Below are 16423 nucleotides of genomic sequence, written 5' to 3'. Positions count from 1 at the left end.
TGACCAAGCCGGCCTCTGGGGGCGAAGGGCCGCAGCCCTCGGACCACAGCCAGGGAGACGCGAGGCGTCCGGAGCCCCCGCGGCCCCAGGCTGGAGCTCACCCCAGGCCTTGCAACTCTCGAGGAACACACCTCATCACTAGTTTCCCTCTGGACAGCAAGTCAATGGCCACAACATTTGGGAGTGTGACCTTCCTCACCCTGGGGTCCACCTATCCAATCCCTGTATTTCCAGCTTAGAGACAAGGACACTGTGTGGAAGCACCAGTATCAAATGCTTTGCACAAGCCTAGGTAAATGATATGAGTCACTCTTCCCTTCTCCACCAGTGCTTTAACCCCTCTGCAGAGGGCCACCAAGTTCATCAAGCACAATTTGCCCCTAGTGACAATTTCACAAATGGTCTCATTGATATCCTCAGCTTTGCATGGAATAATTAGGAGAGTTCTTGAAAAATACATCAAGATCCAGTTTTACTGTTTAACACTATCTGCAGTAGAAAGGGTTGTTGAATGGTTATTATGGAACATAAGACAGTTATTCCTAGAGATGCCCAGAACTAAGAACATGGGCTCCCTCTGCTCCATGCACACAATGCAAATGCATTGTGCAGAGGGTCCCGGGCTGCGACCCGCAGGTCTCTTGCTGTGCCCACCTGTACAACTGGTCTTGTTAAACACAGGAACCTATGGCTAAATGGGAAAGGGTTTTTAGAAAGCTTTGTTCTTGACTGAAGTCATGCCACAGACACCGGGATAAGTCTGTAAATGTATAGGGGTGAACAAGGACACTGATTCTGAAACAAAGGCATAATTCTCTTTTCACCTCAACAAAATGATCCATTATAGTTCATTTGACTCCATTTGCTACAGTACACATGAAAGCTGCACCATAAAGAAGTCCAAGGACAGTAACTTCACTTATTTTTTTTAATTGTGCTATCCCAACTGCTTTTCTACTGAAAGCCGAAACTATCCATCACTTCTACAACAAGAACTCAGACAGCTGTCACCTGTAGCTACTTGGGACTCCTCTGACATTTGCCAATCCTTCAACATACCCATGGGATCTATATCTAAGCGCCTATTCTACCGCTTTAGTGAAACATCTCCTGTGTAGTTCAAGACAAGCAAAAGTCATGTAGACGTAGGTAACAGTCTCTGATCAGGACAGCAGTGATACTACAAAGAGGTCATCCAAAGAAGTGCAGTAAAGACCAGAGGTAACTTGGCAGAATCAAACTTAAAATGTATTTTAATTCAAGCAGACAAGCTCTTCCCAATGCCTCAGTTGGGAGTAGTCCTGTGTAGTGGGACATGTCTGCCCTCTGACTGGAATGACTTGGTGAGAAGTAGAGAAGGTTCTCACATCTCAGCACAGGCACTTTCACATTAGGTGCCCATCTGTCTTCAGCTGCGGACTCTGCTAACTCCTACCCTTCGTGTGAGGGCAACAACAAAAGGAGCAATTTCCCTAGAAAGAAGTAAGTGGTTGCATGTCCCATCTGCAATGTCACATCCAATGCACAAGTTAGAAGTATCAGAATTGTTCATGGTGTTACAGAAGACAGATTGAGAGGGGAAACACGACGTGTGGGAGTGTTGTTAGCGGACAAGGATGCAGGAAGGAAAAAGGGAGCAGCAACATCTGTGGATGATGTTTCTCCTTGGTTGCGAAGCTGTAAGATCTGCCGCAGAAGGGCCTTTCCTTCTTCTCTGGTCTGAAATTAATTTGTAGAAAACAGAACAATACACCTATGAATGGATGGTTTCTGGGTTAAATTCAGTATGTAAGCAGTATAACTTAAAGTACTTCATCATTCTGTAAGGCTACAAGCTATAAAAGCCATTCTCAACTCTTTTTTTCTTCCGCTCCTTAAAAATGTTAAGGTAAGTCACTCTTTTAGTTTTAGCCTTTCCTCCTTTTACTCCCAATTGGTGTGTTTCTTGGATATTTCAGAGAATGGAACCATCAACCACTGAAGCTGTCTAAATATTCCAGCAAAAAGTAGATTGGGAAAACTTCAGTAAGTTGAATTCAGGTTGTAGAGAGCTCCAGACAGCTTCATCACAGGTAGGCCAAACATCCTGCACTCATGGCTAGTGTCTACCAGTAGGCTGAAATTAAATATCTCAAACTACCCACTTACATAACATCACATAGTATGGAGTTGCACAGAAAACTCCAGAACTATTATATTCTCTGCACTGTCTACACACAGAAGATGAGAAAAAAGAAGTTTTAGAAGTACCATCACTACACAGTGTGTGGGAGTTTGTGACCATTCAACTGCCTCCTCACCACCAAGATTTTTAACAGCCTTAAGACTGCCATGTGAAGCTTCAAATTCTTTTACTTAGTGAATACCAATGAGATATGGTTCAATTTAACTATCTACACCACATTCCATCACTTTTATCAACCATACTCAGCATGAGTGATCAGGTATACACAACAACCACCATTCAGGATGTGACCTGTATGGCAGACAGCCCTCATTCTTTCATAAAGGATTCCTTCTACTCTGAGCGGAGCCAAGATCAAGGTCATGGATCCCTTAAGAAAGAAGCACCAAAGACTGCACAACTACTCACATCATTGAAGGCACAGCATTTCTGAGCACATGCTGAGGCTTCATCCCAAAGCTTACACTTGAAGTAGTACTGGGCCAGGTAACGGAATGCAGTGCTGACTTCCAGGTGCTCCACTACCTCCTGCAGTGAGTGGGGTAAAAAACACCATCTGTTAAGTGCCTTCCAAAGTAGTTCTACACAATGTTTACTTTTCCTTTTATTCCCAAGATACCATCTTACCCCACAGGAATAGATATCCTGGATGTATTTGATGTAGCACTGAGCTGCCTGTTCAGATTCATTTAGCTGTTCATGCAACCTAGAAAAGGAGAAAAAGTGGGTCACTGGAACAAGACTGCACTGTTGAAGACCTTCTTGGCCTATGAGAAACTACCTGCTCAACCTGACCTGGACTAAAGCCAGGTCCTTTCCTTCAGAATTTGCAGGACATGCAACATGTACTGCCCCTTGTGGAAAGAGATGATCCAGCTTGCATCCATGCTGACAAGACAGGGAGGCAGTCAGATAGTGACTTGACAGCTAGAAGCAGTGACAACCAGAGCAGGGACCTTTGTTTATCCTGTTGCATTTTAAACCTTTTAACAGACCTTTGTCATTCTACTTACCTGCTATTTCCTCCATTGCTCCTTCTTCCCCTGCTACAGCCCAAATTTGTACAGCAGTTTTACTTTTCACTTGCCCTTTTTTCCCCCCTTTGCTTTTCCCACTTTATATTACTTAACCCCCACCAAAAAAATTAGTGCTGATGTCACAGTATTCACGTTAGACCTTTTCCAATGTCACAGCTATATACTAGAGAGGAAAAATAAAATCAAACAATTTTGTACATCATCTACGGTCATGGGTTGTTTTTAAGTTGCATTACGACAAATACATTTGCTAGCACTGCCTGCTCAAATCACCTCAGGATTCAGAAGTCCTTTGCAACCCACATTATGCTATCATTCTCTCTAGTTATCCTGATGGAAACAAAGATAAAGCTGGACACCAACATTTGCAGTCACTACAGCCCTAAAGATACCATTTCTTACACAGCTCCAAAAGCTATACTACCTAGCAGCAATTCCACTTGTTTACATTCCATATTTTATCCTTAGATATCAAAGTGCGACTTGCATTTAACACAACCCTGACAGTTCAGTGAGGGTACATACTCACTTGGCGAGTTTCACAAGTGCCATTTTCTCCACATCTCCCACAGCATAAGCTCTCCAGTAGCACTGTCAAGGAAGGAAAGTCAGTCAAGCATGCCACAAAAGTCACTCCAGCTCATGACTCCAGCATGCAAGTCAGAAACAACAAACTACAGAGCTTGTCAGCAAAAGGGGCAGGTATTTGTAGACAACTTCTTATTTATCAGCTCCTCCAGTTATATTGCAGCAATGCTTCCCCAGTTGTAACTGCCAAAGAGTTTAGGCAGCACTAGCTACACAATTTTGCTACAATTTCACCCAGTGTTCTGGGAGACATCTTAAGTTTTACACCTCAATTCTCACCTTTTTAGCCTCCACCAACTGATTGAGTTTCTCATAGCATTCTCCTAGAGCAACCAGCATACGAGAATCATTTGGTCTGTAAAAGAGCAATTCTTAAGATAGTTTAATGGACTGCAGCTGATCTCAGGGTGAGGGGAAGGGCAGAGGCGGGGGTGGTCAAGGGAAAAAAATAATCTACACCTGGCAGTCTGTCATCCTTTTGCATAAAACATCACTCATACTCCTGACCAGTCATCCTCAACATTTAACTGACAAAGCCTTTGTTAACAGTTAATTAACACAACTAATAGGATTTGGAACAGTGAGATTGCACACATCACAAAGCGTCGATGTTTTTTTTCCCTTACCCAACTTAGTTCTTGTATGTAAACTCCTTAGCCAGTAACAACCATGTCAGAACCAAGACCAATAAACATGGCTCCACTCTACCTGAGCTGGTGGGCCCGCCGGTAGTAGTAGAGACAGTAAAATGGCATTTTGAGGATTTCATAGGTTTGCCCCAAGCCATACCATGCTCTGTAGTCCCTTTTGTTCACCTCTATTGCATGCCTGTCAAAGAAAAGGAGATGAACTAGACAGAAAGTCAGGATCAAAACCAAGACCAAGTCCAGCAAAACACTAAAAAAAAATAGAAGATAACTATTTCAGAAACAAACACCATTTTGTGCAGTACATGAGAGGTACCTATAAGCCTGGATAGCTGCAGATGTGTTCTTCATTTCCATATACTCATGTCCCATAAGTGTCCAGGCTCCTAGATAACGAGGATTCAATTTCAAGGCCCTCTGGAAATAGAGCGCTGCTTTTTCATGCTGGGAACGCAAGCTATAATAATTTCCTAAAACAAAAGTCATAATACTTAAATAAATTTTAAAAATCCACAACCAACCAACAAAAACCCCAACACCAATAGAGAAGTAGAAAAAAGCATGTAAAGCATATTATCTATTACCTCCTAACAAATTATAAAGAGTCCTAATAAAGAACTGATTCAAACCTCAAAATACCTAATTGCACTCTCTTCACCGGTGTTCTGGTTAATCCTTTTCCAGCTATATCAATCAATTTATGATTCCATCCCCTTGGAAGGTCATGATCTAACAAATTAATTTCCTGCTCCTGACACACAATTATTTCCATTGGAGTTTGAAGACTATAAAGGGATTTTCAGGTGCACGGGTCTCCTTTCTGCCCTGGGAGAACTACAGCAGCTCTTTCAGAGAGAAAGGAGGGAAAGGGGTACTCTGTTATTTAGCCTGCTTTTCAGGCCGCCTGAATCCACATTCACCAAGTGGTGATTTTGAGTGCCTTGCTGGCTGATCACTTCCACAAGTGTTTCCAAGATTCCCTCACACAGCCTACAGACAGCAAAATAAGATGTAAAAATAACATGTAAAAGAACCAGCTCTCACCAATTACACAGCAGGTCTCAACACGGTACTTGTCTATTTCACAGAGATTATGAGCCAGGTAGCTCAACTCAGGCTTCATGCTCTAGTGGAACAAAAGATTGAAGCGATGAGAGAGCACATTATGTTTTGAAAGAAAACCTAAGCAATTAGCAATGCATACAGCGCATCTCTTCCATGGAGTTGAGAAGCAGAAAGCCTGTATTCAGAGAGGTTAGACAGGACCAGCTGCTTTGCCAGTGTTTAACATACCTCCAACAAACACCATCACTATGAACAGGCCACAGGAAGAGTGCTTACCCTTACATAGAGCAAGTTGGAGAAAGTGTCCATGTTTTCTATCCTGTAGGGATCTTGTTTCCTCAGCTCATTAAAGATGGACAAGGCTTTGTCAATATCTGAAGACAGAACAGCAGATGGGACACCAACAACTATAAACACCAAGTTTGCATTAAGAGGGTCATTCCTACTACTTAACGTCACTGACCTCTTATATTGTGGTAAGCAACTGCAATCTGAGAGATGATGTAAGTGCTTTTGGAAAATCCTGCATCAATGAGACTCTGATACTTCTGCAGAGCTTCCTCTATCAGCTGCAGCTCTGTATAAATGTGTGCAAGAAAGAACTCTTTCATCCATGTATCTGGCAAGGACAGGAACTTCAACTAGCAAGAATCAAAGGAGAGGAGGAAGAGATGACAATCAGAAGTATTCTACAAGCTACATGTGGCAAAGAATCCATTATCTTCCCTCCCATGACTTAGCAGATGGCCTTGAGGTAGGAGGCCTTCCTGCAGTCACTTTCTTAAATCCATTTGGTCAATCAGGGAAGAAATTGTCTTCAAATCTGACATCCCCTGGCTCCTGCTTCAGCCATTAAATTCAGAAGTCCTTTGAAAGACTGCACTTTCTTCCTACGCTTGAACATCAATATCATATCACTAATTTCAATTAAGACAGCAAGAAGACTCAAAATAATATAATAAAAAATGCACTTCCCTTTTTCAACAAATTGGTAATGGTCTCTTCTGTGTCACCTGTACTGTTTTAAATACTTCATCAGCCAGAATTTACTTTAGAATTCCAGGAGTGGACTCAAATTCCATGCAGAAAGAAGAATAATCTATTTTGGTTTTATATCTGAAGTTTGTTTCTTTGATACAATTCACCTCCTATGTGGCTTTGTATATTATCATTTCCGTTTTGAAAGTAGTGATTCTATATATCCTTTCAAGCTATCAAAAGTGCTCAATAACTGAGGAACTAGAACCAGATTAAGAAAAAATAAAAAAGGGAAGTCTCTTAGGAGGATCTCCTTCATGTGACAAGGTGATAACCCTGGTGACAACTACTTCCAAAATACATGAATTAGAAACTTCTTAAACCACTTTGTGGATGAATGATAAGAAATTAGCCCTGCCTGTATAAAGATTCTCAAGCTACAGCATGGCCAGCAGTCAAAGATAAAGAGGATTTAACAACAAAATGTACAGTTTTGGATTGCCTTGCCTGACAGTGTCTCACAGAATAAAGCAGTGAGCAACATCAATCTTGTGGCAACAGAAACACTGGTTACTGAATCAGGCTAAACTCTGAGATTTGCTACCACATCTTGGTATCTCCAAAGTTTTACCATCTCTTTATCTGTAATCAAGTTGCAAAGTTCCAGCCAGGCTCCCCAATGCAAAGGCAGGACATGAGCAGCTTCAACAAACACATCTATTGCTTCTTTCACCAGGTCCAGCTTCCGCAGCACAACACCGTATCTGTCAAAAAAAGTATCAGGTCGACAAGAATCATGAAATTCTGTATATCCACACAAATATATAAAGAATACATGCAGACACTTACAGATAAAGGCCAAATCCATCCAGTTCCTGTGCCTTGTGTTTCTTGCTGAGCTCAACTCTCAATTCTCGTAAAGCTTCATTTTTCACTTGTCCTTTTTCCAGAGGTCCTACGTGAAGAGAAAGTCACACAGCTAGCTTTCAATAAGGAGTCTCACCACAGCAATGCAAAGTCTAGGGTATATTCAGAATTATCCCTGACATGGCATGAAGGCTTCCCAGCCTGTGTTTATTTTCCCCATTTTAAAGAAAATTGCTCAGTCTGATCACCCAGTTTAAAAGAAGACCTAACAGATGAAAAACTGTAACCTGTAATTAAGCCAATGAATCAAAAGAGAATGAAAGAAATCATGTTACACTATTATCCAAAAAATTGAGGAGAAAGCCATAAACCCAAGATGAGTTACATGAAGAGTCAACAGCGGAAGCTTCATTATATTGTCATGTGTTTCTTGACACCAGAGACTTACCCAAACTATCAACTGTCTCATCATCCTTCTTCTTTTCCCCTGACTGTGGAAAAGAGAGGAAATCCAAGATTACATTACAATAGTATATTTCCTATATTTGCTGCAGCACTTGCAGCAGCATGAAAATTGAGTTTTCACAGACATCACAGTTCTGAAAAGAACAGCCCTATCTTTCCTTACCCCAACACAGAATTGAACTTCAAGGTGGTCATTAGGAACAGAATAAGCAAAAAAATAAGATATGCCAGGGAGGGGTAGGAGGCAGAAGAGTTCAGTGCTAGGAGGCAACTTTTTTCTACCTTACCAGATATCTGGAGTACATGTACAAGAAGTAAGCTTTCTGGCTCTTGCAGCCCCGTAAAAAGTAGGCAGCCCTGTCATATTCCTTGAGATCAAAGTAAGACTTGGCCAACGTGTAGGCATCCAGATCACGAGCATCCTCCTGCAGGGACACACAAGAGTTTTAAGACCTGAGCTCTGACACACTTTAGGAAAATCATGGTTACAAACATATCAATGAAATTGCTCCAAAAGCTAAAAATGTAGTTTATTCATCTTCAAACATGATTTGAGTACTATCTGAGAAGTTCCTCCACTCCCTCATACGATCCAATTCTGGAGTTCTCAAATAACGAGTACGGACTATTTAGGAACATTTAAAATAAATGGTGAGATTCCAGAAACAAATTGTGGCAAGCTGCCAGAAGGCAAGACTTAGCTCTTCTATGAGTATGAAGGACCATAAACAAGAAACCTGCTCAGGAATTCCATGTAAAAGAATATTAATCTGCTAACATACAAGAGAACAGTTCCTTGGTAATTATACCTTGAAATGCATTTATGACACGTTACACTCCTATAATACACCAGCACTGGCACATACCTATGAGCTCTACTATATTCCTACAGAGGTGGGGATGGAGACACAACTTGTTTCTCTTGTGTCCTAAGGAGCACAAGTTCAATGGCATAACACAATTAGTATTAAAATAAATTTTGACCTTTGTAAAGAAGAATAAAAATAAAGTAGCATGTGCGTGATTTCAAATTTGGCTTACAGAGTGCCTCATTTAGGACACAGCAACAGATAATGCTGTCATCCAGGAAAGCACATTCAGCTCTGTCACCCCATTGAACACACTATGGAAAGGAAGTTCCCAGCATTATGGCAGGATTGGCACTCAGCACAGATTCCCACCTGTGGGATTTGGGAGACTGCAATCACATATTTTCCTCCATAGTTAAGATTAAACAGCCCACCCCCAAGAGCTGCAGCACCTTCTCCTAGAGCTCACAGCCACTTTCCCCCAAGCACAGCCTGGGCCCATACCTCGGTGAGCACGGGGGGAGGCGGCAGCTCGCTCAACGGCAGTGGCTCCAGGGCGAATGCAAGTTCAGCAGCCCTGAGGGAAAGAGAGCATTAGAATCATTGAACCATCAAGGTTGGAGGAGACCTGTAAGATCATCAAGTCCAACCGTCAGCCCAGTACTACCACTGTAATCCCTAAGACACATCACCTAGCGCCAGATGCAGACACCTCTTAAGCACCTCCATGGATTGTGACTCCACCACCTCCCTGGGAAACCTATTCCAGTGCCTGGCCACCTGAACAGTGGAAAAAAAAAGTTCTAATATCTTACTGAATCTCCCCAGTCTCAACTTAAGGCCATTTCCTCTGGTCCCCTCCCTGCAGGCACGGCAGAAGAGACCAACCCCCACCTCACTGCAACCTCCTTTCAAGGAGTTGTAGAAAACGATGAGGTACACGCAAGCCTCCTGTTCCCGAGACTAAACAAACCTAGCTCCGTCCCGTCCTCCCTCCCGGCACAGAACATGTTTGCCCGGGGTCGGCCGAGCTGGGGCCCCGCCCGCTGTGCCCGGCCCCGCTCACCACTTCCCGCTGTGCTGCAGCCCGCGTTCGCGGCTCCGCTCTGCCACGCTCAGCAGCTGCTTCTTGATCTCCCGCAAATCCGAGAAGTCGCCGCCGCCCGCCGCCACCACCATTGCCGCCGCCGCCATCGCGCCAGCCCGGCCAATCACAGCCCCACGCACTGCGCGCCCGGCCAATCACAGCCCCACGCACTGCGCGCCCACCCGCCGGTCCGGCCAATCACAGCCCCTCGCGTCGGCCCGACCAATCATAGCCCCACGCACTGCGTGCCCGCCCGCCTGTCCGGCCAATCACAGCCCCTCGCGTCGGCCCGACCAATCATAGCCCCACGCACTGCGCTCTCCCGCCCCTATACGGGCTCCTCTCCTTGCCCGGGTGCGAGGGTTTCCGTGACTAATGGCAGGAGCGCGCCAGAGCTTTGCCGTCTGATTGGCCGGTTGCGGCGGGCGCGCGCTCTTCCCGCGCGGGGCTCGGTGCCTCGCGCCCGGCGCGCGGAGGCAGCGCCAGTGGCGTTGAGGTATCAGGACGTTCCGAGACCAAAAACACCGGGCTTTCTTATGTCTTCTTTAGTTCTTAGCTGATAGGGGAAATACTCGTTATGTGCCACCCTGCCCTCAGGTTCTAGTTTTCAAGATCAGATGATTGTTTCTTAAGGAGGTATTTCAATTTGCCTCTGTATTGCTAACACCTACTCAACTTAGTATAATTTCAAAATTTGTACTATAATTTAAAAACATTGAGTAGAATCAATCGGTGTCTGATTTTAACAGTACAGAAATTGAAGTACTTGTTTAGGGATGACCGTGCTCCACAACATTTTAAGCTTTTCCAGAAAATTAACAACATATCTGTGTGCTCATCCTAGGATCAGAATGTCAAATTTAATTATGACTTTTAAAACAGAAGTGAAGAAAAAATAGTGTGAAAATTCGTTTTGTATGTCATTTGCAAGTTACACTTTTTGATTTTTTCTTTTTCTGATGGTAAGGGCAATAAATGTTCTGTAGCATGAAAGTGTCCTTCATAATCACTTTTATTGCAGAAGTGACTTGAACCAGAGGACCCAGTGTTTGAATTGGCAGCAAGTTCACTGGTGATGAAAGGAGTGTCACTACTGAGCATGGTGTCATCGTACCTGATTTGTTATTATCGTAAGAAAAGATTTTTTGTTTTTTTGATGAGTTGTGAATGTCGCTAATTCTTACGCTGACTCCAGTATAGAGTCTAAGGCTACCACTGGCTTTCACTTTACTGATGATTACTATGAAAATTTCAAGATTGTGCCTGTGTTGATCTGGAACCATTTCATCTGGAGCCACTTGCTGAAATTAAGGTTGTTCTACAAAGGTTTACAGAGGTAGGAAAAGCCCACTTTGTTGTTAAAGTGGGAAATGATGAGTCATTCATAGTCTTCCATAGTCTTTCAAATAGACAAATCAAATTAGTCCATTATTAGAAGTATAATTTTAGCATTACATGGGTTTTTTCCCCTCTCTTAATTTTAGCCAAATGTGTTGCAAGTTCAGTTGTAGCTTTGATAGAAAATGCGTCTATTACTCTGCCAGCCCATATATCCAAAATGTAAATAAAAACTTCTTTGGTATTGTTGTTACTACACAGATGGGTCTAGTCAACACAATGCCTGACTCATACCTCATTCTCTCTCTCTTTGCCCCCTTCCAAAACGTATGAAAAGAGCCTCAGAATTTTTTTTCTGATGATAAATTTTTTGTTGTACTTACCATCCCTTTTATGTTCTCCATATGTAGGGATCAGCTGTTAGTGTTCTATGCTCCTAAACTTTGTATTTGATATTTGTTTGATAATTACATTGGTCCATTAATTGGACTCTGTGTTCTTAGAACTCTTATCCAACCTAAATGATTCTGTGATTCTCTGTGTGTTTTAATTTAAGGATGTTCGGTTTTTACATGAGTACAAAGAGTGATATTTTAAAAAATCTATGTATGTGTGAGGTCTATGAAGTAATTTTATTAAGGTCTGTTTATCTTCAGTTTTGAGCCCACTGGGTATCATGTGCTATTTTCCTGCTGGAAACTGTAACAATATGTTTGAAGTGAGATTTCAATATGAAATGCGGAACCGGCTGCAAAAATGCACAAAGTGATACTTGTCTTCTTCCTGAAATCTAGGCGAAATACCCTTTATGTCATGTTCCTGGTGCGTGAGCCCTGGGCAGCTTTGATCCAGCTGTTCATATGACTGCTCCTCTCGAAGAGCAGCGTTTCTGGCAGCTGTGACATACTGAGCTGTTCAGTGAGAAAACGTATTTCATTGTTGGTACTTACCCAGACGGATTTGAGTCAAGAGCAGTTCATCAGCTGCCGGAATCGGTATTTGTGGTTCCAGCTGCTTAGCAGGAGATGGCGCTTTGGGCTTTCGAAGGAGCAAGAAGAGGGTGAAAGGAAAGTTCGTACTGGGTGAGTTCAGTAATTCAGTTGCTCAAGACTTGCTTAATAATGAGAACTCGTAATTCTTCCTGTCATTCCATTCTGTAATAGCTAGGTCTGAAGTGACACCAGAGGCTGGCTGTTAGAGCCCTGAGACTAATTAAATCCTCTGTGTGTGAAAACAGATAGTATCTTGGGGAAATACAGATTAACTGAGCAGTACTAACTGGATGCTCTAGGAAGAGAGGAACTTGTGCCCCGTGTTATTGGACAGCTACCTGGATGAGGTTCTCTAGTCCTTCACAGAAACATGTTGACAAAACCAAGGAAGGTCGCTGATGGAAGGGTGGGAATTGTGTCCATCATACCAATGGGTTGTATAGGTGCTTTAAAAGGAATTTTTTTTTTTTTCAAAGTTAAAATCTTCAAATGTACAGCTGATGCTCAATGAAATCCTGTGTAACTGGCCTTTACCAAGTGAAGTGTCTTGCCAATGCAGTGAGTTTCATGTGTTGACTGTTAGAGAAAATTTTGCATTATCTGAATTGAACTTATTTATTATGATGCTGTAAAACTGTGCTTTTTACCTTTTTTAAAGATCAGCTATGATTACAGTTTCTTGTATAATTTTACACTGAGAAGTTTGATGTGGTAGGAAGTTCTTTTCTACTACTGGTTGTATTCTCCATTTAGCATAGTTAATGCAACTCCCACTTTTGCTTTTTGTAGTCTGCTGGGACTTCATTAATGTTAAAACTTGGAAACCATGTGACCCTAAAGTAGGAGGGAAACCATTTATACTTGATTTACATTGAGACCAAAGACTAAATTCGCACCACCTGGGGATCATTTCAAACGGTGGGAGATTGCTTGTTCCAAATGAAAAAGGTCACCCAGAGATTTGTGTCAGCTCTGTGACAACTGTTACTGAGTTCAGTAGTGTGGGGTTACTTTTATTTGTTTAATGAGACTCTTGTCAAACTTCTAATCCCATGCAGACAAGTTTTGCTTTCCAATATCCTTTCTATTTCTTCTTTCTAACAGTTAGTGAGTTATTTCTAATAGAAATTAGTTTTATTTCTGCCTAGACTGTATGAGTATGCTGTTAGTATGCACCCTTTAAGCGACCTGGCATAGGCTAGAAATTATCAATAGTTATCAATAGACAGTGGAAACTTTAGGCTGTGTCCAGTTCCTCTGGTAGGTACTGCCAATCCTTGAACTCCTGGTGAAGTGCTCAGAGAGAGTACAGTACTGGAGAAAAGTGGCAGAGCCATTCTTGGAATGTGAAAGGGAAGATTGGCAATGAGACGAAGACTGATAGGGAATTGGGAGGATATATGAAAAGACTGGTAGAGCAGCACTAGCAGATAGGAGTGGGATCTCTTGGATCAGAGTAGATGGTCCCTGTAATGGAGGGAGCAGCAAAGAGAGTGTGCTAGTGCTGTAGGGGAGAGGGTGGGCCAGTGCTGCCAATACACTTGTCCTGGTTGGATATTTCTAGAGCATTTATGATTTCAATAACTTTGCACTTCTCCTTGCCACACCAATCTTTCCTTCAGATTTTTATGATTGTTATGAATGTTAAAGTGCAGAAGGGGAGTGAGAGGTACAGAAGGTACAGAAATATTTAAATAACTCAAAGTTTGCAGACAGTAAATTTCAGATAGAGAATTTTGCCGTGCTGCTAGAACCCCACAGGCCTTTGCATTTAGCTACAACAATCCCTGAGATTTTCTGCTCCGAAGGAAGCACTTAATTTTCTTCTGTGGAATGCAATATAGCATAATGAAAAAAGTGTATTAAAATAATGTAGCAGAGTAGTGAGGGTTATTTCTGTCAGTGCTGCTATGAAAAGGTGGTGCTGGAACAACAATGTCAGAACAGGTAGTGGCAGGTATAAGTATAAAGTAAATTGTCTTTTCTGGAAGCAAGGAAACAGAAAGCCATATTGTGACATAAAAGTTACTGTGAGAAAGATAGAATTATTCATTTACAGTATGTACAAAATTGAGATGGGGAACATTTTGAAGCTGAATAATGTGTTGAGGTGCAGTTGGGAAATCTTGACTTTCAGCAGCAATAACTTCATTGACATCTGAAATAACTTCTCCTGTGATTCAGCATGCAGCTGTTCTTCTGTCTATATCTCCTGCTTTTCTGCTTCAAACCTGAATTCCAAGAAATCTGCCTATGACTCAATTAATACAGAATTATGACATCAGAGTAGGCTATTGTGTAGTCAGTAATGTCGTTTTTCCCCTCTCTCTTGTCCAGATCTCAATTGTTTTCTTGGGAGGTTAATTGAGATGAAGTGACATAAAATGCCTCTGAGGGCCATGGACTAATGCAGCAAAAGTGTTTACTGTGCCTGAATCACTTCTCCATATCTGAAAAATTCATTGACTCATGCCATATATTTTCTAGTTTTGAGAGATTTTATTTAATTGCAGCTTTTGATGAGCTTGAAAGTAGTAGCAATTAGGCATGCACATCTAGCCCATATGGTCTGACAAAAGCAGCATGCACCATTTGCTTAGCATATTGCCCACTAAGACCTCTGGATATCACAGTGAGGTTGTAAAGAATTATGCAGGTGCTTAGGATGCTGTTATTCAAGAACCTTCATGTTGTTGCTAAACTACAGTTCCCGATTTAAATGGAGCATGGGCTTTCTTCCTTTTCAGGAGACCAAGAAATTTGTTTTAACCAGTGGTGAAAATTATGCTTAGGCTGAATGTTAGGAACTAGATTTGTTTGATTGGGTCACATCTAGTGTACTGCTGTGCATCCTAGAAGTCATGGAGGAGAGGGGAGCCTGGAGACAATACAAGGAGTAGTGATCATTTTGCCATGTGTGCAGCTGGAATCTGCAGTGGATGAGCAGTCTGGGCAGTGCTAAGGCCCTGCAGCCTGTGGTTCCACAGGCACTGCTGTCTGACCCAAGTGTGTGGTGTGTGCTGAGAAGGTTAGTCTTACACCTATCATCCTCCCTTCAGTGCTAGTGACTGTGTACCTAAGCAGTAATGAAAAACTAATTTGGTTTCAAATCCATTGTTGTTTTTTCTTGGGGCCACTGAAGTCAAGAGTGAGGCAAGTGAATTTGGGAAGGCAGAACTTCCCCTTCTGTTATTGGTGAAAGCTTATGCTGGAATAAATAGAAGTTACTGGTTTTCAATGTTTGTTTTTTTTCCTACCCTCCCTCCAAGACAGAAGTAAATGGTGCTGTTGGTAAAAAAAAAAAGTAAAAAAGCCACTGGTAGCTTCTTTTTGTGTGAGCTTTGTTACTGAGCAAGTCAGAACAGATTTCTAATGTCAGGAAACTTAGAAGTTCTTTCTGGAAATCCTTATTTATGTTTGGTCTGTCCAGGCACCTTTCCCCCCTTTTTCATTATACTTACTCTCCATTTGAGAAAAGAGGAGGATGTTTTATGGTGACCAGCAGTCCATTACTATGTTTTAAGGCTGTAGCAATTTATACAATTTTGACCTTGCAAAATAACTAACTAAATGTCTGCTACCCACAGCTCCTCCTGATTGTAAGAGGGGACTTATGGTTGCTCAGTGCATCACAAAATCGGAATGCTTGGTAGCATTTCCATTTTGCAAAAGTGTTACTGAGAGGATATATTTAATAGGAAGGATGTCATCATAAACTTGATCTTTTCAAATAAAACACAATGTTTCTTTGATGTTCTTTTGAACCTTAGTGTTTAATGTTTTCTGCATACTGCATCAGTGAAAAAGCAATTATTTAAATACCTGCTATAAAACCAGTGAATCTCCAGAAAAGGATGTTCTGACTGTTTGCTGTATAACAGTTCCTGAGAGGCAAATGAAGGCATAGTGCAAAGTAGAGCTGTATGTACTGGAGAACAAAAACGAAACAGAGGTGAATAGTTGTCAAAAGGGTGTGGCTAACATCTTTACGAATATGCTGAAGGTGTTGGTACTCTGGATACACTTGCAGAATTTACCTTGAAAAATAGCTTGTCTTGGCAGCTATGGACAGCTTATGAGAGTTGATGAGCATCATCATCACTGCTCAAGAGCAGAAATCCTAACTAATGTCTGAGCAAGATGATAAAGAGAGTCACCGAGTTTTGGTTTGGATACGATTTTGATATTGCTTTTTTCTTTGGTGGGTTGCTTTTGCTTTTGTTTGTTTGAGGGTTTTTTTAATAGCCGGAGTAAGTAAAAGTTCAGCAGATAAGTAAATGAAGGATAGTTGAAGAGTTTATAAAGCAGAACTCTTGGGTTGTGTGTTGTCCTTTACTCCTACAGGAGAAAACTAGAATGTGACAG

At 42.0% G+C, this 16423-nt stretch overlaps 1 protein-coding gene across 1 annotated transcript; it reads right to left on the bottom strand.

The window, feature by feature from the left end:
* Window positions 1-920: 920 nt before the first annotated feature.
* On the bottom strand, window positions 921-9838 carry CDC23 (cell division cycle 23). The gene is made up of 16 exons (XM_082291597.1): window positions 9708-9838; window positions 9146-9218; window positions 8120-8257; window positions 7816-7858; window positions 7350-7455; window positions 7132-7264; window positions 5986-6163; window positions 5799-5896; window positions 5502-5583; window positions 4774-4927; window positions 4519-4638; window positions 4090-4165; window positions 3752-3813; window positions 2813-2891; window positions 2594-2713; window positions 921-1719 (listed from the first exon to the last, which is right to left on the bottom strand). Exons 1-16 carry the CDS (start codon window positions 9833-9835, stop codon window positions 1549-1551), a joined length of 1761 nt encoding a protein of 586 aa, XP_082147723.1. The 5' UTR covers window positions 9836-9838; the 3' UTR covers window positions 921-1548.
* Between the last annotated feature and the right edge of the window lie 6585 nt (window positions 9839-16423).

Source organism: Coloeus monedula (genome assembly GCF_965178545.1).
Source record: "Coloeus monedula genome assembly, chromosome: 15".
Classification (NCBI taxonomy): domain Eukaryota; kingdom Metazoa; phylum Chordata; class Aves; order Passeriformes; family Corvidae; genus Coloeus; species Coloeus monedula.
The sequence above is the reverse complement of the archived record's forward strand: the minus strand, read 5'-3'. Positions and strand labels throughout refer to the sequence as shown.

What these genes read in the sequence shown, in the direction of transcription:
- CDC23 (XM_082291597.1), bottom strand. Translation starts at nt 9,835, where the DNA reads ATGGCGGCGGCGGCAATGGTGGTGGCGGCGGGCGGCGGCGACTTCTCG. An exon ending in GATGGATTTGGCCTTTATCT is followed by an intron (nt 7,265 to 7,349) that starts GTAAGTGTCTGC and finishes TTTTTTTGACAG; the next exon opens with ATACGGTGTTGTGCTGCGGA. An exon ending in CGGCGGGCCCACCAGCTCAG is followed by an intron (nt 4,166 to 4,518) that starts GTAGAGTGGAGC and finishes GCTCTTTTACAG; the next exon opens with ACCAAATGATTCTCGTATGC.